Below are 23,303 nucleotides of genomic sequence, written 5' to 3' on the forward strand. Positions count from 1 at the left end.
GCAGGACTTGTAAGTGTTCTCGCTGAACTGAAGCCTGTCAGGCTTTAGGGAGGATGGAAGTAAAGTAAAGCTATACAAGCTTGCCTTCGGGCAAGTTAGTAGCATGTTATATACAATTTTAAAATTCAAGAGGAAAAGCAAGTTAAAGTTTTCCTCTTGTTTGGTAGTGATGGGTTCACTTTGCTTCCTTGCTACCACAAATACTAAATTTCATTTTAAACCTCCATTGCAAACACTTTTCTTATCTTTTAGAACTCTTGATCACTGACATGTTAGATTCTTTAAGAAATGACAAATTTTTCATATCTAAAAGTGCAGATGTTAGGGTACTGTAATGTTCAATAATTTGATCTATACAACACAGCAAATGGTGGTGTCTGAATGTTTGAAAATAAAAGTTAGGGGGGTTTAAGTAACTGAAGGTTTCTGGGAAATGGTTTTATTTGGATTACTTTCAATGAAAGTGATTCTTCATGCTTTTTTCTTTCTTAATTATTATAAAGGATCAGTTGAGAGGGCAGATGACAATCAGCTGGCTTTTAAAGGTTCTTAAGCCTGTAGATTTCACTGGCACTTGAGCTGCTAGTGGTAGAAAATGCTTACTGCTTCTTAAACTGCCTTTGGAAAATTTGACCCCTAATAATGGGAAACAATCTGTCAGTTGTGTAATCACGACTAATGCTATTTTAAGTAGCTGTAAGTACTAGTGTTTTATGGTCACCAAGCTGAACTTTAGCTTTACAAATCTTCTAAATCCTAATATTTTTGTTAGAGGAAAAAGCCCACAGAGTTAATACTAAAGGCAGCTTGATATGGGTGAAAAATAAATAGTGAATGATTAACTAACAATTGCAAAAAAATGTGTACTAAATTGTAGCTAAGTGTTGTTTATTATTCTTCAGTATTTATTGAATGTTCATGTCGGATGTACATATGACCCCTACTAAAGATCTGATTCTGCTGTTTAATTAAATAAATTGGAAAGTTGGAAAGACATTTGGGATTTAAAATGAATTATTTGGCATGTGTTTATAGCTGCAAATGCATTCACCTTGAGAGGATTGTATTAGCCTTCTGAGACGTCTTGTTCCATTAGGATTTACTTCATTACCAAGATCTGGGTGAGCAAGAACAGTCTCTTTCCAATCTAAGATTGAGTTGTATCTGGTGTAAAAAGAACAGAACTAGGTTCTGCCTAAGATGGAGATTTTGCAAAAACTAACGAACAGGCAAGAAGTAAAACTGGCTGAAATTTGTTCAGACAGTATGCTAAGGATTTTTAAAAGAAACCACCCCCACACTTTTTCCATCTAGTATGATCTGTAAATTAAAGAAAATTAAGAACTGTTACCTTGTAATTGTGATTTGAAATCATAATGCAGTAGCCACGTGTTTAAATGTGTTTTCCTACCATTTAGCTGTGATAAAATGGCTCAGTTGTGTGCAAGGAGTTATGATTACTCTATTGCCTTGCAGCAAACTGCAGGTACAGGTTGTTCTAATGTTAAGAGTGAGAGCAAGATGTTTTGATTTGGCAACATCACAATTTTAACAGTATTGTAGTAATTTCGAAATGTCTCATTTTAAAAAGTCTCTTACTAATGTCAAAATTGTGTCACTGTAGCTTAGAAAGCAGGATAAAAGATTATATAACATTGCAAGGAAATGGCCTCATTGTTAAGGATGAGAAAGCTTAGATAGGATATACTTAGATGACAGATCCTGTCCAGGAAAAGCTGTCTTAATGTGTGTGTTCCTGGAATCTTCTGTCACATTTTGCTGCTTTCTTTTTTTTTTCCTTTGGTAAGCAAAATTGTTAGTAAAATGTAAGTAGAGCTCTTACAGAGGATGTAATGGAATGTCTGAACGGTGAGATCCCATGTGTATTCTTCTAACATGCTGTGGTTTTCCTAAATGACTTTGATCAGTTTTGAAATTGTTCCCATGGCAGAAGTGCAGGGCTTTATTCTCTTTGTATTTTTTGTGTTTGTTAGTGGGCTGAATTCTTTCACTGCATTCTGTCACAGAAGCATTTGTGTTGACAAAGCTCCCAGTCTGTCCTGGTGCAGATACAAAGAGTCTCTAGAAGTGATGATGCCATGAATTGTAATTGTATCTGTGCTGCTGTAAACATCCTGCCTTTGTCCTGCTCCAGTGCAGGCGAGGTGTGATGTCACTGCTGTCCTGTCACTGCTGTCCAGCGGGCACTGCTGTGCTCCACAGCCCTCCCTCTTGGGATGAACTTCTGCCTTTGCTTGTGGAGGGCAGGAAAAAAGCAGCAGTTATATAAAACATCTCAGATACTGAATATGGTGATAGCTGTGCAGCTGAGAGAAATCATATAGACATGACAGCTCTCTAGTGAAAGGCCCACAGTAATGGGGCTTTTTAGCCACTGACAATTAATAGTAAAACAACTGCTATTTTAGGGTTCCTCTCGTGAATTGTTGTCTTTGAGAAGCCTGTGTTCCTTACATGACACAACAGCTCAAATCCACCTTTTATCTCTATAGGATACAGATACAGGAAAAAAAAACCTGACTTAATTCTCTCAACAGAATTAGCTCTTGCGAAGTTCAGTTGTTTGACCTTACAAACCACAAGCTTAGCTTTAAGTTGCCTGCTGTGGTTATTACAAACTCATGAGCCTTTTTATATCTCAAGTTCAGAACGTTTGAAGTTTCTGTGAATTCTGTATTTCAAAATATAGTGACTCATATCCGCGTGGAAATCAGCTGTTCCAAAAATATGGATTACTTACAGATCTAAAGAAACTTAATGCCATTTATGTTTTTAAATTAAACGAATATATTTATTGGTAAGTCTGAAGAATTAAGAAGCATCACAGCAAAATGGAAGTTTGATTAAATTTGTATTTTAATATTAAGCATCTGTTGTGAAAAAGTTGGAATGTGCAATTAAATAGTCGTACTCCAAAAATCTAAAATTTGAAGTATTTTCTGATACAGCTGAGTAAATATGCTTGCAGTGTTAAAGAAGAGTTTCTCTGAGAAGTTCCATTTTTCCCATTCATGTTTTAAAAGCTAGATCAGACTAAAAATTTGAATAGTTGATAATTTTTAGGACATAGTCATATGTGCTATACACTAATAATCCAGGCAGTATCGAGTTCTTGACGTTTCCTCACCTACAGGAGGATTTGTTTTCAGGGCAAAAAATGGAGTGAGTGTAAACCATGAGTAAGGACTGTCATTCAGAGCAGGAGGCAGCAGCACATTCAAGTAGCCACTGCAATGTATTTAAAGTCATAGTGGGATTGCTTAATCATCAGATCTGCACTGTCAGTCATGTCCCTGGCTGATGACAGACATGCTGCAAGTATTTTGGAGGAGATATTTATATAGGCCCCCAGACTGGAATAGATACTGGTTGCAATAAGGAATGTCCTACTGTGGGGTTGTTCCTCAAATTTTTTCAGGTGGAGAAAGGAGAAATAAAATTGTCAGAAAAAAGGAATATAGACAGTGAAGAGTTGAGTTCCACTCTCTAAGCAGTCTTCAGATTCCAGACATGATTTAGAAGAGAGGACTAGCAGGTGTTTGTGTTCTGTAAATCTTTGCAATTGATAGACTTGCATAGATCTGGACTAACAAAATTTTTTAAATGCTTGATTAAAAAAAAAAAAAAGCCAAAAATACCTGTCAACAGAATGGTGCGTGCATGCACAGTCCAAGTGTTGACTGTATCTGGAGAATATTTTTATTCTAATGAGTCTCAGGATTTTAAGAAACAGATGGCTTGGTGAATCTTGGAAGGGATTTTGCTTGTTCTTTGTATTTCTTGATGGGAATGTTGGTGTCATCTAAAGTCATGGTAGTAGTGTTTACCCTACTGCCTTTCTCAACTTCATGAGCTGGCCAGAGAAGCTCAGGTCTCAAAAACAGCTGGGTCAAACAAGTATTCAGGCAGTGGGGCCACAGTTAGCAGAGATTCCCTTATGCTGTTGCCCACTGTGCATCCAGATCAGTGCATAGTGTGAAAGGCTTGAGGTGAGAAGATTGCTCCATTGCAGAAGACTTCACAAATAGGTTGCATGTTATTAAAAATGAGTGAGATGTGATCAGCACAAAACCTGGAATACCTTTAATGAAGTTTAGCTCCTAAAAATAACAGTTTAGAAACCCAGTGGCAACAGGGGGATTCAGCTTTATTTCTCCCACAGAGATAGTGGTTAATCTCTTAAGTGAAACTGAGGAGAAAATACACTCTTCTCAAGTGCTGTGTTGTGTAAAGGAAGAAAGTGATTAAACCACATCCGTAAGCCTGCCGTAGCCATAAGTCTTGGCAAGCTGAGCACTGGACTTTCTTGATAGATATTTGAGATTTTAGGCCTTAGTTAATCAAGACTAGATATTCCAAGGTCTCTGCTTTGTGTATAGGGTCCTCTGAAGTGAAGGTAAAAGATGTGAACGATACCTTTATGTAAAAATACAGGGAATATAATGTATTCCTTTAAGGTGTGATTTAGGAAAAAAATACATAAACTCAAGGGGATTGAACTTGTTAAAACATAAGTTTATGCAAAGGCTTCAGTTTACAGGTGGGAATTTTAAACCTCTGTATCTAGAACTTCTCTGGAGTATGGTGCCAGGTGGGAACTCAGTCTGTTTTTCCAAAACTGATGTCCTTTAGTCACATGGCTTCTTTTATGGGGTTCAGCACTTCAGCTAGAAGGTCAGTTAGGAAATACACTTTATTAACAGCCAGTTCTGACATGCTTGTATTTTTCTCCAGTTGTCAAATCTTGACTGTTAAAGTGTTGAAGAATGAAGCATAATTTATTGTTTCTGGAATGAGAAAGATGGATTTTTTTCATTTTCAACTGCAGTGAGGGCAATGAATGAAAATTCCCTCATTATTTTGTAGGACCTGGGGATATGAAGATAATATCTGTGTGATAAAACTGAGATTCAGCAATTTGTCCTCAGCTACTAAAATTTAATTGAATAGGTGAGAAGTAGAGAATGCCTTAAATAACTAAAACCAAACAAGTAGAATCCATGCACGTCAGTGATGTGAAGGGACACCTGCTGTTGAGTTGGAAGCTACATGGTTTCCTCCATCCTCACAATGTTGCCAAACCTGTGTGAGAAGAAAATTGGAATTGCTTTTTGAAACCTATAAACAAGAGCCAAGGGGTTTCTGTTCACCTTTCTCTACCAGGGGTCTGTTAAGCACCTTTGGAAGGGCTGCATCCTGTGGCACCTTAGTGACAGTGGCCCCGTCAGCAGCTGTGGGCCACATCTCTTCCGTGGATTCCATGTGCCCGAACCATGGCTTGTTGTGCAAACTGGAACACACTGGTAATCCTGTGAGCCCGTTTGATCTCACTTGGCTGTGTCCTGGCACCTGCCTGGCAGCTGTAGGATGCTATGGAGGGAATGAAGTTATGCCGTAAACTTTCCTGTATGCAGTATATTGCATGAGAAATCTTTAACAGTGGCAAGTCCTCTGTGAGCCTTGGTGTACAAAGATAAAATGGCAGACTTTGGCCCTGTGATCTGCCAGTTAAACTGTCCTCCAAGGCAGGAAATTTGAGCTATATTGCTTTGGTCTGTGGGTCTAGAAGAGTTTCAATAATCCTGTTTGAGGAGGAAATCTAAAGATTCCAGGTTTTATTGCTTTCACAACTTTTCTTTGGAAGAAACTGTGTTTTTATGCAAAATCAGCATCGGTTTTATTCTTTGACATGTACTACTTGAGATTCCATTTTTTGCTAATTATCACTCATACTGCATTTTTAAATTTCTCCCTCCTGCTCCACCTGCCCCCAAGGTTTTAAACATTTCAGCACTGCTTCTTATGTATATCCGTCATCTGAGAAAGATGAAAATAGGATGAAATACTAGAAGAACCAGTTGGCTGGATTTCTTTCAACTTCTTTTGCATTGTCTAAAAATGCAGTGCTAAAAGCTTCTGTGTTACCTGACATAGAGTAAGATAAAAGGTGATGTTAATATTGTGTTATGAAATTCTGGGGATAAATTATTTTTAAAAGCTTTGGGACTTGTTGTTTATTTGTTGGGTCTTTTGTTGTTTGTTTTTTTTAACAGGAGTCTTACCCCTCTTCATCACCAATATGGTTTGTAGAATCAGATGACCCAAACCTGACTTCAGTCTTAGAGCGTTTAGAAGATATTAAGAAGAGCAATACTCTGGTGAGTGAAGTGTTTTGGTTATTTTGGGCATTTGCTTGGGCTTGGGTGTTTACTTGGCTTTGTCACATTAACCAGCAGGTCAGCTAGTTCAGTTTTAGGGTTATTTGGGGGGATTTTATAAACACAACTTTCTCTTATAAAAAAACTTATGAGCCAAAAGTAATCCAGAAGTTTTGATTACTTCTTTTAGAGAGTAAGCATTTAAGTAAAGTTTCAGCCCCAGTAATTACAGTGTGAAGTTTTCTGAAAATGATTAAACAGTGAAGTGGATGAAAATATTAAAACTACTGAATAAAACAGCTGTTGTAGAGTTTTCTTTGCACAGAAATCTATTACAGAGGCAAAACTTTGTACTCTTGAGAATGTATATTCTCCAAAACATGACTACAATACAAAGAATTCTTGGTTTCAGTAAAGGGAACTTGACCTGATAGCTTCTGGTTCATCAGAATGTTCCTTAGGTACTGATACATTTAAGCAGTGTTGCGACTTTGGACAACTGCTACTTAAAGGAAATCTTTGTATACAGATTCTAATGGTTATTTCGTATTTCAGAAAACTCTCAAGCATTATATCTTACTTAAATACCCTTTTCATGTAGTGATGGGAGCTCGGGGGAAGGCCACATGAATATAAAAATTAACTTTCCATTCTGTGTAGGGAGCTCTCCTTGAATACTGCTTGGAAATAAATTTCAGCACAAATGCAGTTTGTTCCACAAAAAGGAGTATTGCAGCATACTGACAAATTTAGGTGGTCTTTATTAATTGATGATATTAACATTTTGTGTTTATTTTGGTGGACAGGGATGTGATGCATACAAAAATCAGTCTGCTGAATACTGCTTATTGCATGGGTTATGTGCTTAGTATTTGGGAAAAATTGGGAATGTTCTTTCTTAGGAAAACCTACTACTTGTTATGTTTACTGGGATAATGTTAATCTAGGATACCCAACCTTACACAAGAATGTACAAGTGTCTTTTTCTAAAGATAGTTGAGGATGCATTTGACTTCTGGCAGAAATAACTAGGAAACTAATAAGAGTGAGAGTCTTTGTGGGCCTTGACATAATTAAAAGCAGTTGTAGAGCAACATCAGTGTTTTAATGCATTTTGTTGGATCCGATTGCACAAGATGTACATCTCTGTATTTTCTATTTCAACCTAAAATTTAGACTAAACTACATTCAGAAAAGTATTATAAATCTTAGTCTTTGTAAGTTTTGCCTAGAAAGACATAGGAAGGGATAGTAACAGAAAAATGAGCTTTTTGCTTAAAGACACTTTTCAGAAGATTGTGCAGCTTGAAACTGCTGTGGCTGGTATTCAGCCTAAAGGTTCTGAACAAGACATTTCCTGTGTGCAACTGCCTGAAAGAGGGTGGAAAGCTTTGTTGTAAACATGCATGGGACTTGCTGTGCTGAATTGCATATGCACACAGACTGCTGATGTACCTGGTAAGAAAACAGCTTCTGCTATCAAGATTGTACTTGCCCATGTAAAAGCTGCTGCGTTGATGTAATAGACACCTGTGATGGCCCGTTGGTCTCTCAGGAATCCACCCTGCATCGTGCTATGCCAAGGTGAAGGCAGATGGGAGTGGTTGAGGAGACAAATACTTGCACTACATAATCTGACTTCTTTTTTTGCTCCAAAGACTTGGCTTGTGAGGTTTTGATTGGTTTTTTTCTCCCTACAACTCTTCCCCATGAAACTCCCTCGCTTTCAATGGCATTGGAGCAGCTCACACACAGGCTTTTTGCAGTAGGGTAGGAAAGGATAGGGAACTACCTGTAGAAATCCAAAGGCTTCTAATTTATCACAGTCTCATAAAAATTCACTTTGTTTAATTTAGAATAATCTAGAATGTTTCAAACCAGCTTTCATTTAATTTACTGCAGGTAAAGGATCATTAGTGCCATGTTGCTCTAAACTCATAGTTATGAGAGCAGTCAAATTTTGAATGGGAAAAGGTATTGAACTCTTCCAGGAGCTCAGCTGTGCTAAAAGCACTGCTAGCACATGTGCCCTGGTTTAGCCTTTGGTATTGCACTGTCCTTTCTGCCTGCTTTGTAACTTGTGACAGGTGTCAGCTGTTTGGGAAACTGAAGAGCATGCTCTTCAGGCATAAGTGTTTGACATGTAGAAGCCTTGTCATTTGACATGGTAAAAGGAAAACTGGCTTATGATGTCGAAATCATACATGTTTCCTGGAAAATCTTCTGTGGGTCTGAAACTGTGTTAGTTTCCGTGCATCAGCGTGCTGCTTGTGCTGTGAAAATTTGTCAAAACACTAAAAATGTTGAAAAGTTATTAAAAATGTTGATCAGCATAGATACCATTAGGCTTGGACAGCTTGGCTGCTTGGTTGTCAATGCTGAACAAATTTCAGTCAGCAGATGAAGGGGCTACAGAGTTCTTTCAGCCCCTAGTGTCTCCTGAATTTCCTTCTGAAAATCAGCTACGCTTAGACTTTTTAAGTATGAAGCTGCCATCTGCCTTCTAGTGGCTGTGCTATGCAAAAGAGAAATCTTACTGCAATTCCCTTGTTCTGGTTAATACGATGGAAGTAACATGATGCAAGTCTGAAGCCTCAAACCTTATTTCATGAGATGTTAAATATAACTCTACAGTACTTGGAGGTCTGCTTTTTAAAGAGAATAGGGAAATGGGCTTAAATTCAGAGAGGCAGCTTTAATTCTCATACTGTAGATCTTAAACTTGCATGGAAGATGTCAGAAGTACACAATTCCTCGCATAAATATGTTTACAGCTTGGATAAGCTGCTGTCTTGAAGCACACTGCTTCTGTGTTAATAATTTAGATTAAGTCCCACATGGAGGCATTTCAGGGAAGAATGTTGTCTCTTGCAAACTCCCAGTGTGGCAGCAGCTATTTCTGTACTGGGAGTCGCAGAGACAAAATGCAGGAATAAGCTTTGCTTTACTTTCTGAAAGTGCCCGAGGCTGCTGAGTGTGGGGGAGGTACTGTGACTGTTACCTGCTAGCCAAGTAGTGGCCACACTCCAAGTGACAATTATTGCTTCCCTCTGTTTCCATTTGTATTCTTCTTCAGCACTTTCTCAGTGGTAGGCTAAGTTTTATTGATGCATTTATTTTTATATAGATATTGTGGGTGTGGGTAGAGACACATAGAATAATTAAGTCTTTCTAGGATTAAACTGTACTTCTTAAATTCTTTTTTCTTCATAATCAGGAAACAGGGTGTTTCATAGTGAAGCCAGCAGGATATTAATATCTTAAAAGGTATCCTAAAATTGTTAGTGCTTTCATACCGCATTAGGAAGATCTCTTCGTACATAAAGAAAAGCCTCCTAATGTAGGCTGGGTTTCAGAAAAAATTCTTCTAAACTGTTTTTGGATATGCAGGATATTAAGATAGGGAACAAAAGTCCAAGAGGTGTTTGTGTTCTAAACCAGCCTTATGGTGTCCACAAGAATCACCAACTTCTCAGAACTCCTGAGGCATTAAAAATCATAGGGGTGTGTGTTCCAATTATATAATTTTTGTTATTTTGATATTAATTATAATCAATATAACAAATTTATAAATGCGTTGTTGTATGTGGTCACTTGAGCATTTCCCTTCTGCAGGCTATTCACCTTGCTCCTTTACCCTGTGGGTTATGCATTCTGGTTGCTGTTTACTTTGTGCTTTAGGCAGTTAGTGCTCCAGGGAAACTACTGGTGTACTGATAGTTCATGTTTCTTCAGTAGCCTCAAAGTGCATCTGTTAAGCATTCATTTTACATTCGTCAAGCCTGTGAAGTTACCCTGGAAATATATTTAAATTATTAATACATGATAGAAATCTGCTCTCCCTTTTGATAGTCTGTTCATGTACATACCAAGACATCAAATCATGCCAGGCCCTGCTTAGAGCACAGGGGTGGATCAGATGTCTTCTAGATGTGCCTTTCAGCTCAAATTATCCTGTGATTTTTCATACAGAGGAGCAGAGGATAAGGGATAAGTGATGGTGATCCATGGCAGAAAGATCAATGGTATGAAATTAATTCCTGTGGAGGAAAAATGTGGCAATAAGGAAGAAGGGTGGAAGGGTTGTACAGACAGGATCAGCTTCTTGCTCTGCCACCATCTTTGCAAATTGTAGATACTGATTTCAAATAAAGCAGCTGATCTATAAAAATGAACTGCAGTGTGAGTTGCATTAAGCTAACCCTGAAGTGTAGAATCCTGCCAAGGAAGGGGATCCCTGCTCTCAGCTGCAGGTCTCTGCCTGCCCCTTCATGATGAAGTGGTGCTTGTGTGCTGAAGCACATCAGGAATTGATCTGCCACAAAGCTGATAAGCTGCCACATAGTTGTGTGATCTCTGGTGCCAGTGGAACTGAGAAGGTGAAAAGCTGCTGGAGGACCTTGTCAGGCACAGCTGCTGTAATTTGGCCCAGGTTGTGCCAGCAGCTTGTTGTTTCGAAGGTGCTCCATTTCCTTGCTTGTGGCCCTGTGCTCAGAAGCAAGGGAAACTTACAGGGTGTTAGGTCCTGGCTGCAAAAATTTCTTCTGAATTTCAGTTCAGGTAACAGGATGTTTTGTGGGGAGGAGGGGGTGTGAAGGAAGCAGGGCAGGAAGCAGTTCTTAACTCTGCAGCCTGTATTGTCTCTTTCTGTCAAGACATATCTAATAGTGTGTTCATCTGCTTTTCCAAGGTCAGTGCTAATTGAGCACAATGCCAGTGGTGGCAATCTTCCCTCACCACTTAGATTTATCTTTGTATGATTCACAGAAGATGTAAACAAATTATTGGCTCTGCAAGAAAAATTACAGCTCCTAGAATTGTGTGGTTTATGCTCCAGCACTCCATGAGGCAATGTTTGTGCAGAGAAAAAGTTTCTCAACAAAATGTGTAGCAGTGTAACTTTACGCATCTTGCTCATACTGAAAATAATAGTTCTAAGACCTGTGATTCTATCTGGCAGCTAACTTTTTGATGGATGAACCTGATTCCTGCCTTCTAAAAGATTTTGTGATGTTTCAGATACACAGGAAACTTCAAACAAGTGTAGAGTTTTAATGCTGATGAGCAATGTGTTTGTTACTGAAAGTTTTTTGTCAAAACCTATTGTGTCTCATGTATATACTCCTAAGAAATGTGGTGCTGGTACCCCAGTCCTTTTGGTGATACCTGCTTCATTTTTGAGTTGGACTGACTTATCGTGAATGATGCGGAAACAGCAGACGTGGTGTGATAGTGTTGTAATGCAGTCTGGTATCTCAGTTCATGGCCTCAGATGAATAAATAACGTTCCTGTTAAACACAATGTGGAATTCTGCTGTAGAAGGGAAAAGCACTGAAGCTTTCAGATAGCATAAGGGCAACATTTGCTAATCCCTGCTAGTGATTTGGGCTTGGAAATGAGTTCTTAACCCTGGAGAGACTGAATTTTTCACTTCCGGTGGGGTAAGGTGAGAGCATTTAAACTGGCCAATAGCAAGGCTTTAGAAATGTATTTTGGAGTGTGTGTGCAGAAATGCCTGTCTTGTATGCTGCCCTCGACAAGTGGCAAGACAAATTCTCCTTGGTATCTGGAAGAAAAGTCTATAAATGGTTGTATAATTTTTGCAAGCTTCATCTAGGGTATTGTTTTGCAAATAATGAGATGTTGACCCTTTTACAAATGGATTTTGCAGTCCTTTTTTTTGTTTCCTGACACAGCTGTGTGAAGACCTTGGGAAGTTAGGAATTGCAGTAGTACGGTCTTTAATGTCTTGGCCTTAACTAGGAATCTGAGGCTGCCTAGAGAAAGTTAACAGCTGTGGAAATCAGCTTAATTACTGGGGTGATCAAAAAGCAAACTTAATGTTCGTTTCTGCAGGAATAAATTTTTTTTTCTGGCTTGCATTAGTGAGTGTGAGGTGTTCCATAGTTTGCAGTTAACAGAGCAGGGTCAATGGAACACTGCAGGTCGGAAACAGAAGTCAGAGCTAGTAACAGATTGTGCCTCACCGTGACACAAGATACAGCAAGCACAGTGCCTGGCCTCCAGCTCAGAGCCTGCCTGGCTCCTGGGACTTGGACAGGGTTTCTCTTGTTCCACTGCCTTGCTGGTGTGCCCTGTGAAGGAATTCAGGATATGGAAAACCAGACTTCCTCCTTTGTGTTTTGAAGACATGGTTTTTTTAACCTGGGAAATGGGAATGGACCATTTTGTCTCATGGGATTTGACCATTTGCTTATTCCATAGTGATTTGTGGCTCAGACGCCTATGTTTGGAATAGATAATGCTGTCAGAGTAGATTATTTTTCTGCTCATGGCTTTTTTCTTAGATGTAGGAAGATGAATGGGAGTCATCTTTAACTTGCCATGTCCTTGAGTTTCTATTGTGGGGACTTTACTACGAAGATTACAGAGGAAATTTTATTCCAGCCTGAGCAGATTTAAATGCTGTACCCTGACTTCAAGTTCAGGATAAATGTGTGAAGAAAATTCAAAATATATTGCTCTGTGCTTTGGTTTAAATAAACATTTCCATGTTTTCTTGTTTTCTATAGCTTCTTCAGCAGCTGAAGCGATTAATATGTGACCTCTGCAGATTATATAATCTTCCTCAGCATCCAGATGTTGAAATGTTAGATCAGCCATTGCCAGCTGGACAGGTAAATTAAAAAGCTGTGGACTCCTTCTTATGCCAATAAAGGAATTGTTTTTTCAACTCCAAGAAGCAAGATAATGGGAATGATTAAACCTTGTATAAGCCAGAACTGAGATATAAAACAGTGTTGTGTTATGGTGTCTTCAATCTGAATTTTTTTGCAAAATCCATTTAATAATGGTGTTATAATATTACATAATTCCCTTTGAAGTTCCTGTATCGTTGAAAGGTGTGTATGTGATACCAATGCTGTCAAGTTTAATTCCCTCCTAAACACTGTTCAAGCCAATTGCTGTGTACTTGGAGTGCTTCCCAAACTTACTTTTTCTGAAATGTTGGGCTGTTGAAGAGTATATGTTTACACTGTGCACTTGGATGAACTGCTGTTGATGTCTTCCTCCTTCAATCCCTTGCAGAGACATGGGATATCAAGGCCATATGTTACTTCGGGTAGGGAGGTGCCTTGTTTATTTCTTGTGCACTTGAAAAATTAAGAATTGTTACAGCCTGTGAGGTGTTCTTGTTAACCAAAATGTTTCGTATTATGCTGAAAACAGAACTGGTAACTGACAGTAACTGTTCTTTTTTGTATTTTTAGTAAGATTGTGGGATCTGCTTTTGCTTGTACGCATTAAGATGAAATGATTGCTAAAAAACTCCTGTAGAGTAACAGATGGCTTTCCTGTGGTGACAGTACTACTGTAGTAATGACAAATAACTTGCTTAATTTTTGGTCATGTGCCAAATTGTAATCCTTATAGGTCTTTTCTCTGAGCTGCCCACTCAGCAGTGCAGCTGTAAGGCAATGGGCTGTGATATTAGGGTGTAGCTTTGTGAAGGATCTCATGTGCTATGAAACTCAAAAACAAACTCGTGGAAGATTTCTTAGCCAGAAATGTCAGACAGTTTGCAAGTTAAATAAGAGCGGCCTTAGTAACTCTGACCAAAGATCCATCTGGTCCCATATATTGTCTAGAGCAGTGTCGTACCTTCTTTGCCAAAGGAAGAGTAAGCAGAGGACAAGCATATCAGAATTCTCCTGAGTATTACTGCAGCTCACACTTCCTGAGCTTGGAGTGGTATCCTGAAATAGAAAGTCACGAAAAATGAACTCAATGTATTGTTTTGATATTTCAAAGTAGTCTAATACCAATGGCTACACGATGATAGTAGTGGCTGCATAGAAGTTCTAGATAGTGAGAAAAAGAATCCATTAAGTTCTGGAGGTCTAAAGTTTGTTGGGTTTTTTTCTTTCTAGGGTGTAGCATGTAGATGGATACCAGCCAGAGCCATGATCTGATTTCATGGTTAAGAGATCATGGGTTGTAAGCCACTTGATGTGTTTGTTGCATTTGTCACTGTCTCAGAAGAGGATGTTCCTTATATGAATCTAAAGGTTCTACTTACAGCTTAATTGGAATTAATTGTGACATTCTATTTATTTTTGCTTCATGCAAAAATCTCTTCACTATCATACCCCAGAAAAGCATCTTTATGTATCTTACATGTCAAACTTCAGTCCTTTACAGACAAGGCTAACTTTCGCACTTACTACTTCTCTTTGAGAGTAGACTTGGTGATTTTGAAAGAAAGGAGCCCATGCAGAATTTATGCAGAACCTTCATTGTTGTATTGCAGAATGGAACAACAGAAGAAGTTACATCAGAGGAGGAGGAAGAAGAAGATATGGGTGAAGTATGTCTATATATAAGATTGTGGTCCTAATCTAGTTGAATTTTAGCATTTTGCCTTGCACTGTCTGGCTAATAATTAAACCAAATTATAAAATGTAACCTCCCTGGAGTTCAACAGAAAAGATAATTAAAATTTGGATGTTGAACTGAATGTCAGCTTTCACTTCAACCACAAAACTAGTGAACTTTTTTTCTTAAATCTAGATCTCAGCTGTGAGGTACTTGGATACAGAGAATTGGACATCTCTTTGTGCTTTAGTCAAACAATACATAACATTGTGTGCCAAATCAGTATGTTTTTGCATTGTTAACTCCTATTTCAAGCAGCGTGTGAACTGGCTCTGATGCAGTTGGAAGTGCCAGATTGAAGCAGACTGGCTGTGAGAGTAAATCAGTTGCTGACTCATTAAATGGGTGAGCTAGATTTTAACTGTAATAAATTCAAGGAAGTGGGAGGCCATCGAAACAGACACACTAGACTTTTATGTCCACGTCTGTCAACATGGTGCTCTCTTTAATGAGCTCTTTAGTTGTAAGAATCACCCTTTTTGCTTGCTTCTGTTACATGTTGGAGTAGCTCCAAGATGCTTGCTTTTTATACCACTATAGATAGCCTTTTTATAGTAGAACTGTTTTGACTACTTCAGATTTAGATTTTTAATGAAGGTGTAGTAAGAATGAACAACTCTTTCTGAATAAAAGATCTTCCTATAGAAAAGATCTAAATGGTACCAAGTTTTTTAAATTAATTTGAAGCAGCCTCTCTTACGCCATATTCAGCCTGATCTAAGTTTGCTGGAGCTGGTGTTGCTGTAAAGGTGGTGTGTCCCATATTCTGCTGCCACAAGGCTCTTATTGCTTGCAGACTTCTAGAGTAGCCTTTTGCATTCTTTTTGGGTTACTTTACACAAAAAAGAAATGATCTCCATTATTTATAAGCTGTCAAGGGGGCATTGTGTGTGGCAGTGATATCTGCAACATGTAATCTAGTCCCAGTTCTAAATGGAGAAGCAGTTTGCAATTCCTTGGCTCTATTGTTTGGAGAAGCATGAGCATTTTAAAGAATACTCAGTCTAAAGTCTGTTACAGGTGAAGGAAACAGGGTCATCAAATGCACCAGGTGTGTTTCTTACTACATAGGGCATCCTTGAATTTGAGTTTTCCTGCCATGCAAACAGATGGTGCATAAAGAGCAGCCTCAGGTGTGGCAGAGCTCTGCATACTGGAGTATATCTGGTAGTTGTGTAACCAAAGCTTGCTGGTGTGGCTGCTGCAGTGCTTCCTTTTTCATGTCAAGGTATTTACATCCTTCCCCTCCTCTCCACAGCCAGCATTTGAATCTCCTTAAGGCAGTTGTCTGAAGCTCAGAGTGCTCCTCTGCGACAAGATAACTCCATCTCAGGACACAGAGCGGAGGGATTTTTAGTGCCTTGGTCTAGAACATAGAACCGAGGTGTTGGCTTGTGTGATCACAGTGCTAGACAACAGAATTGTCTTGCATCCTGATTCCAAAATTACTGCATCTAATCTTTAGCTGAAATGTTAACCTTGAATAAAGTACACCTAGTTTTCTAATATTTAACTTTCTTGAAGGGTTGCTGTAGCCCTGCCAGATATGTTAATTACTGCTTGCCAGAAGTGTATTATAGCTAGGATTCTGATTGCAAAAGAGTCTGCTTTTAGAAACACCTTGGAGCCACTCTAGCTTTGAGTACTTTTGGATTCTCAAGTCCTGTTTGCTATTTACTTCAGTGGGCTAATTCTCTACAATCCTATCTTCTTGCAGAGGTTGTGATTGTTCCTGTGACCAGAAACATGTTGTGAATTCAGATTTCATTTGTATTATGAAGGCTCCCTATACTTCCAGTGGATAGTGTTGGCTGAGAGTGAAGTTAGAACAAAACAGAAATGGCATCCAACAGTCACAAATACCTAGTGCTGTGCAGTATGTGACTGTATCCCAAGTGCCCTTGGATAGGGTTTCATTGAATGAAGAGCATTGTACAGTTACTTGCAATTAACTTTCCTCTCTCCTGTAGGACATCGAAGATCTGGATCACTATGATATGAAGGAGGAGGAACCAGTTGATGGGAAGAAATCTGAGGATGAAGGCATTGAAAAAGAGAACCTTGCAATCTTAGAAAAAATCAGAAAAAATCAAAGGCAAGATCACTTAAATGTGAGTTACTGATTCCATGCTTCTTCTTTGCAGTACTTTTGACTTTAAAATAGATGTGGTTTTCAACAAAGGCCACTGCTGTGCACCTAGACATAAATGAACCTGTAGCTGACTGTTTAGCTGCTCATTTCCAGATATATCCATGTGGTTGTCCCTCTCTTTCTTGCTTGGTGCCTTTGTTACAAACATCTCCTTGCAGAATCAGCAGAATGCACCTAGGCTGTGAGTGTGACTTTTGTTGCTGAACCCTTATTAAAGTAAAAAAATAAAGCCATATTTAAAATGGACTGTATTAAAAGTCATGGGTGACTTTAAATACTTGGTAAACCTGTGCTTTAAATCCATTTTATGCATGAGCTTATTTTTCAGTAATAGCTGTGCCACCTGGAAATTACTGGACGCTGGTGGATTGTTGTGCAGTTTTTTTATTGCCATACATGAAGCAAGGGGCCTTCAGCAGCTCTGCAGCTTCGTTGTCAGTTTCCTGAATGATCTTGCCAGCAGGCAGTTGTAGAAAAAGTGCTTATTCTCCAGAGGTTTAGAAACGTTCTGTCACAAGTGCCGAGTTCCAGAGAGGCTTCTACTTGTCAAAGGTGCATGTAGGAGGGTATGATGATGCCATACAACCTTAATTTTGTTTACCCTGACTTCCAAAGAAATCAGAGCTTTTTTTTTCATAGAGGCTTAAAATGTGTAAAACATGAAATTTAATACTTCTGTTTGATCTGCTTCAGTCAAAGGGTTTTAAAATTTTAACTCCCAAACCTGATTGGTATTTCAGGGTTTAAAACCAGGTATACGTAAGGTCCCAAACTGCTTTTGCTGTGCAGTCAAGTCTGGTTTTGAGACTTGACTAACTGTAAACACAGCAGTCACTTACTGGTTTTATTTAAACTTGAGTGTTCACTGTTTGAGAAGATGCCTAGTGAGGTTTTGTGTTTCTGTGTGTATAACTCCTAATAGTAAGGAGTCTTTAATTGTGAAAGAAAATATATCCTCTTGCAGCCCGAAAGGCATAGCCTGCTTTACAACCATCTAAAATTTGGTAGAACAGAAAAAAAAGTTTTTGTAGTGTCAGCATTCTTCCTTGGTGCAGAAAGCCTCTTCAAACTGCAGATTTTCTTTTGCTATCTGTTCTCTTTCCATTTGGCAAAAATTACCTTTCCTGTTGCTTTTTCCCTCCACATTTAGTGGAGCCAAAATGAACACTGCTGGTTTTCTGTTTGACAACAGCAGATTCAACTTACATAATAGCTGTTTCTCATGCCAAGACACTCTCGTTGATGCTGGTGCATAAACAAGGTCAGCTGAGTACAGGGAACGGGGTATTCAGCTGCTGCTGAGGAGCTGTGGTATTTTTGTGGGTCACCAGAAATAGCTGTGCTGCTGAAATAATTTCTCAAAGGACTTGTGAGGGTTTACTCTTAGATGCTGGAGAACCAAAAGCTATAGCTGTGCTACTGACCTAGGACAGAGCTAACCCAGCAGCACTTTAATGGTCCTCCATGCTGCCAAAACAGGGAACTTTTAACACAATGTGCTAACCATGCTCTAAGAGCAGAAATTTGCTGAGTATCCTGACACAAAGCAAAATTTAAGTCTGTACAGCCCTCACAACTGGATTTCTTAGAGGACAGTATGAGTTTCACAAACTTAAATGCAGTGGCTAAACATAGTCTGTTTTTTACAGGAGCCACGCAGCCTTTTGGGATACTTTGTTTCCTCAGCAGAGGCCAGTACCACAAACCCATGCCATTTACATGCTGCTTGTTGGAAAAGGGAATGTGCAGCATAATGTAGGACTTAGACTGGTGCCCAGTGCAGCCAGAAGACTTTTCAGTTCCTTTCCATGCTCTTTGGCCCAAGTCCATGGGTTGTCCTCTCCCCTCAGCTGCAGTGCAGGCTGGAGTTACAGAGCACGCTCAAGGCTTGTTCATGGGAAAGCAGTGTGTGCACTCCCATTCTCATTTATTCCTGATAGATTAAAGACATTTTTCTGCTTCTCAAGACGTTGCCATAGGAGTTTTTAGGGTTTATGTGTGTTGTACAAGTTAAGAATGTGTATTTACTAATTTTGTGAATTAGTTCTGTCCTTGGCAGTATCCTTAATCCCATCCTCCTTGCTGGCATCAGGACACAAATTTGGCTTGTGGTACAGTATGTAACTTGGAGCAAGAATTAATCCTTCTCTTAACATTGTAATAACTTTAAAGAACCACTTGCTTACCTGGAGTTAGTGATTTCAGTTCAAAGACCTTTTTTAACTTCAAATATTTAACAACTTGCTGCTGCTTGTGTTGAGGTCTTTGCCCACATAGTCGTTTTAAAGATTAATGCCTTTCTTACTTAGATAATGCTATTAGCTTTTCCCATTTCATACTGAGGAGTTTAAGCACTTCCCTTTAGAAGTCTCCAATGTCTCTACTTTCATCTTCAGTTTTTATGAAATCTAAGGTGTCATTTCTATTTTTAGTCTAATCCTTGAAGGAAGTATGAACCTACTTCTAGGAATGAACGTGCTTCTGCACAAATACTGAGAAAGTTCGGTGACAGTGGAACTTGTGTTCTTTAGCTCTTTTTGGGTCATGTTAGATTTCGGTTTATTTTCTTGGAGAAGCTAGCATGTTTTGTTTCAGTAGGTAATTTTTGGTCTTGTGGCTAAATCATCTGAAATGTATTGAGTGAGGAGGTTTCCTGTAGTGTTCTGATGTGTTCACAATATTTTTCTGATCAGACAGAAAACAAACAATCGGATCTTCGGATATAAAACTGCAGTTAACTGCACCTCCTACCTCCTATAACTTCTGGGGAAGAGCAGGCTGTGGGTGCATTTTGAGGGTTGGAAGGGGAAAAGAAACCCCTGGTATCTCTGTGGCCTTAGTACAGCAGGGCAGTGGCAAGTGCTGGTCCGACTGCGGCGCAGGTTTCATGTTTCTGACAGTGGCAGAAGCTCGTCCTTGCGGGGAAGAGTTTGAGAATAGGACAGGCTTGTAGTGATACATCTCAGGAATATTTTTCATGTCCAGAAGTTTTGGCTGTGGGAATTCCTGCATCAGGTATCTCTGTTATTTGCAGCTCTCAGCAATTGGCATGTTGTCAACAAGGATGTTTGCCTCTTGTAGCAGGGATTTCTCCATCTTACCCTGCTCGTTGTTCTGGAGAGCCACAAAATATGCTAGTACAGGAGAGGATGATCAAGTGAGACTTCTTGTGCCTATTTGATTACTTATTAGGAAAAAAATGTCCCTTGGGTCTGGTCTGGCAGCTCAGTTAACTACTTCATGTGAATTGGCTTTGCCTTTCTGCTTTTGGCATCAGCCCCATGTGACAGATACCCGTCAGATCCCATGATTGACCAGTTATTTCTGAAGCAGTTGCAACTATAAATCTTACTGTCACAATTTGAAAAATGGGAACTTTATCTCCCTTGGAGTGTCAAGTCCCACTTTTCCAGAAGGATACGGTTATTTATATCTGAGTTCAATCTTTGAAATTATAACTTGCATGTAGTGTGTTATGGAAAAAGTTTTTAATTTTAGTATCACTATAGTCAAAACTGACCTCAATGCTCTGTATCATGCAGTGCTGTGATGCAAGTTGTGCTCTCTTCTAAACTGCACTTTAACAGTAGCTGCAAAAACCACAAGTGACACCAGAATGAAGGCATGTTTCAGAGCAGTGGTGTTTGGCATTAGGCTTACCATCAGGTTTAGCTGTTACCTTCCTCCTCAAGTTCCTCCAAGGGTAGTTCAGAGCACATAAAATAAGCTCCTGTGCTAAACTTCTTACATTAAGCTTTCTATCCTCTTCCTCCTGATTGTAGATTACTGGTTTACAGTCCATCGATTCTCTAGAGTAGCAAGTGTAACTATTTAATGCTGCTATATAAGGAGTGGGCAGCCCAATTAGAAACTCCTAGGGAAAAGGGGAAAACCACTGTTCTAGACAAAGTGTGTTGAGGCTTGCTTATACACACTAAAACTAACATCTTTAATACCACCTCATTTTATCAGCAGGTATAATGGCAGTTTAGGGGGATGTGGGTGTGTTAAGCTTTGGTGCTTAAATGTCTCCAGTATAGAAGTTACTTAAATTCTCATTTGCCAAGATGAGCTTCCAACATTATGTATAGAAATTCAGTAGTTTAATTGGATGGAAATAGAGATGCAATGAGAGAGGTAGTTTTCCACAGGATGTCTTTGACCATCTAACTTGTTCTTAAATTGCCTGTATTTATAGGTGGATAATCTGTGAAAAGTGCAAGGAAATTCCTTCTTTCAGTAAGAAATACAGTAGCAGGGGCAAGGATTTGCACAGCTCTGCACAGAAGAAAACCAAAATCTTGACACATGTCTGTGAAATTTCTTTCCTCCAGGCTCAACATACTGATAAGTCTCAATCTTAACTCTCACAAAGCAGAACAACTGTACAAAGCATGGTGGCTAACACTGTTATGTTAACTGGTTAAGTGTAATGCTTCCTTTTTTAGCTAATCTGCAAATAGTGGGCATAAATAGTAGTAATATGCAGATAAGGCATATAAACAACCTTCTTCTGTAAAATTTCATGTACTTGGTGTTAGAGAAATCCCTTCTTTGTCTGATACTGCTCTATAGAGAGGGGCATAGTAAACGGAAAAATTACTTGTCTGAAGCCCTGTCTTTATGTAGCTTTTGTTTAATCAGATGAAAGGAGTTGCCTGTTATTTGCATGTTTAATTGCATGGTTCATCCTTCACACCGGTCTGTTAGGAAAAACTAGTGGAATTTCGGAAATCTGCATAATTAAATCCAAAGGCAAATGAAAATGAATAGCCTTAAAAGAATAGTCTACAGATTCTAGTGTGAAGCCAAGTGTATTATTTGATACTACTGGACAGAGAAGTCAGAGGACTATGTGGAGGCTTTAGCATCAAGTAACTGTTAATGATACTTAATTCTTATTAAGAAGTAATTTAGTCCTACAATTAAGAGCTTGCGGAATATAAAACATCACTGTGGACTTCAGGCAAACAGGGATGGTGTTTCAGATATTAGGCACTGGTCACAGCTGCTTCATATTCTTCCAGAAATACTTTTCTGACGCTTCTGTCCAAAAAGGATGTGTTTGTAGATGTTCATAATGTCTGGAAGGAAACTGAAGAAATAAGTATCTTTGAATTTTTAGGTGGAGTAAAAAAGCAAACTCATCAACTTACTCTGTCAGTACTTGATACAGACAGGCTGAATTATTCTAGGTGGGTCTTTTTTATTTGGTAGTGGGGCAGTTATATTTTTTTGTCCTGGTTTCCCCCCCAGCCACGCTTATGAGCTCCATGTATTAGCCTGTATTTCAGTGCAGTGACTGAAGAACAGGAGCAGAAGGGAACTGCAAAGGTCTAATGGAACCATCTACCTTTGGGAAACAAACTGTTGGTGAAAGCCCAAGTGTCACAGGGTCAGGCTTTGGGGTGGTAACTACCTTAGCTCATTTGGAGTCCTTGTTCCTATTCAGTATTTTAAATCTTATAATGCTAACTTTTATCTCTGTTTTTTGAAATTCTTGAACCTAAAGTGGTATTTTGGGTGGGATATATAAGCAGAGTAATCACATAACATATAAGAAAATTGTGTGCTAAGTTTTCTCACACTTTGAGGTGCTCAGTAGTACAGAGCTGAGCTCTAAAAGAACAGAAGAGATTTTTGCCCTGGTTGCATAAATCACAAGAACTATGACAAGTCACAAGAAATATTTTGTATTTTAAGGTTTACTTACCTTAGTCTTCCTCTGTGTAGGTGTTGATTTTTTTTTTTTCACTCAATTGCACTAAGTATTGCTTTTGTTCCACATTTTCTAAATTCATTGGTTGGTCTTATTCATCTGGAAGCTGCTGTTCTAGAGTGGGTACTTTCCAACTCCTGTACCTTTTTTCATGACCAAATAAAAATATACCTCTGAGAAAGCAATAAAACCTTCTGTGTAGAAGCTTGTTCTTAGGATTAGTCTTACTCTTCTTCCCAGTGTGTAAAAACAGAATGTAAAATGAAATATTTCTCTCTGAGGTGTACTGTGCATTCATCTTGGAAATTAAAATGCCAAAGATTTAGCTCCTTTACAGAAAAATGCCTGTTGTACCTTGATTAAAAGTTTGTATCACCTATAGCATTTAGTAGTATATATTAATGTGCTTCTTTAGAGGGAGGGCCTTGTTTCTTTGGAGTAGACTTTGCTCACTACAGTATTTAATTTTCCGGAAACCTAATTCTCATACAGAAATTAATATATTGTTAATACCTTCTAGTTAGTGTAACTTTGTAATGTAAAGCTGTTTGTAAATATTACTTTTCACTTATTTGGAGTCTTTTGTTTGTTTCAGGGTGCAGTCTCTGGGTCAGTTCAGGCTTCAGATCGACTTATGAAAGAACTCAGGGATATATATAGATCACAGAGCTATAAAACAGGTAAAATGCCTCAGATTTCCCTTTTTAAACTATACTTTAAGTGAATTCTCTTGGGAAATACTTCCTGCTAATTTTTCTGTGTTTTGTTGTCCTGTGTTTGTATATACGTGTGTGTTCGTGTATGCACGTATGTAAAAATACATAAATTCACTATATATACTCTTAGTAGATGTAG

At 38.7% G+C, this 23,303-nt stretch overlaps 1 protein-coding gene across 2 annotated transcripts in view; it reads left to right on the forward strand.

Annotated features, from left to right (window-relative positions):
- UBE2Q2 (ubiquitin conjugating enzyme E2 Q2) overlaps nucleotides 1-23,303 on the forward strand; it is a 46,573-nt gene that overhangs the window by 9,868 nt on the left and 13,402 nt on the right. Inside the window, exons 1-6 of one of the 2 annotated variants that reach the window (XM_048317442.1) lie at nucleotides 5,003-5,324; nucleotides 6,075-6,179; nucleotides 12,714-12,818; nucleotides 14,453-14,509; nucleotides 16,548-16,688; nucleotides 23,044-23,128. In XM_048317442.1, coding sequence (XP_048173399.1) covers nucleotides 5,295-5,324; nucleotides 6,075-6,179; nucleotides 12,714-12,818; nucleotides 14,453-14,509; nucleotides 16,548-16,688; nucleotides 23,044-23,128 — 523 coding nt within the window. In that variant the 5' untranslated portion in view covers nucleotides 5,003-5,294. Of the gene's footprint in view, nucleotides 1-5,002; nucleotides 5,325-6,074; nucleotides 6,180-12,713; nucleotides 12,819-14,452; nucleotides 14,510-16,547; nucleotides 16,689-23,043; nucleotides 23,129-23,303 lie in introns of those variants that run through there. The other variant, XM_048317441.1, reaches the window with a different exon arrangement.

Source organism: Corvus hawaiiensis, chromosome 13 (genome assembly GCF_020740725.1).
Source record: "Corvus hawaiiensis isolate bCorHaw1 chromosome 13, bCorHaw1.pri.cur, whole genome shotgun sequence".
In the NCBI taxonomy this organism is placed as follows: Eukaryota; Metazoa; Chordata; class Aves; order Passeriformes; family Corvidae; genus Corvus; species Corvus hawaiiensis.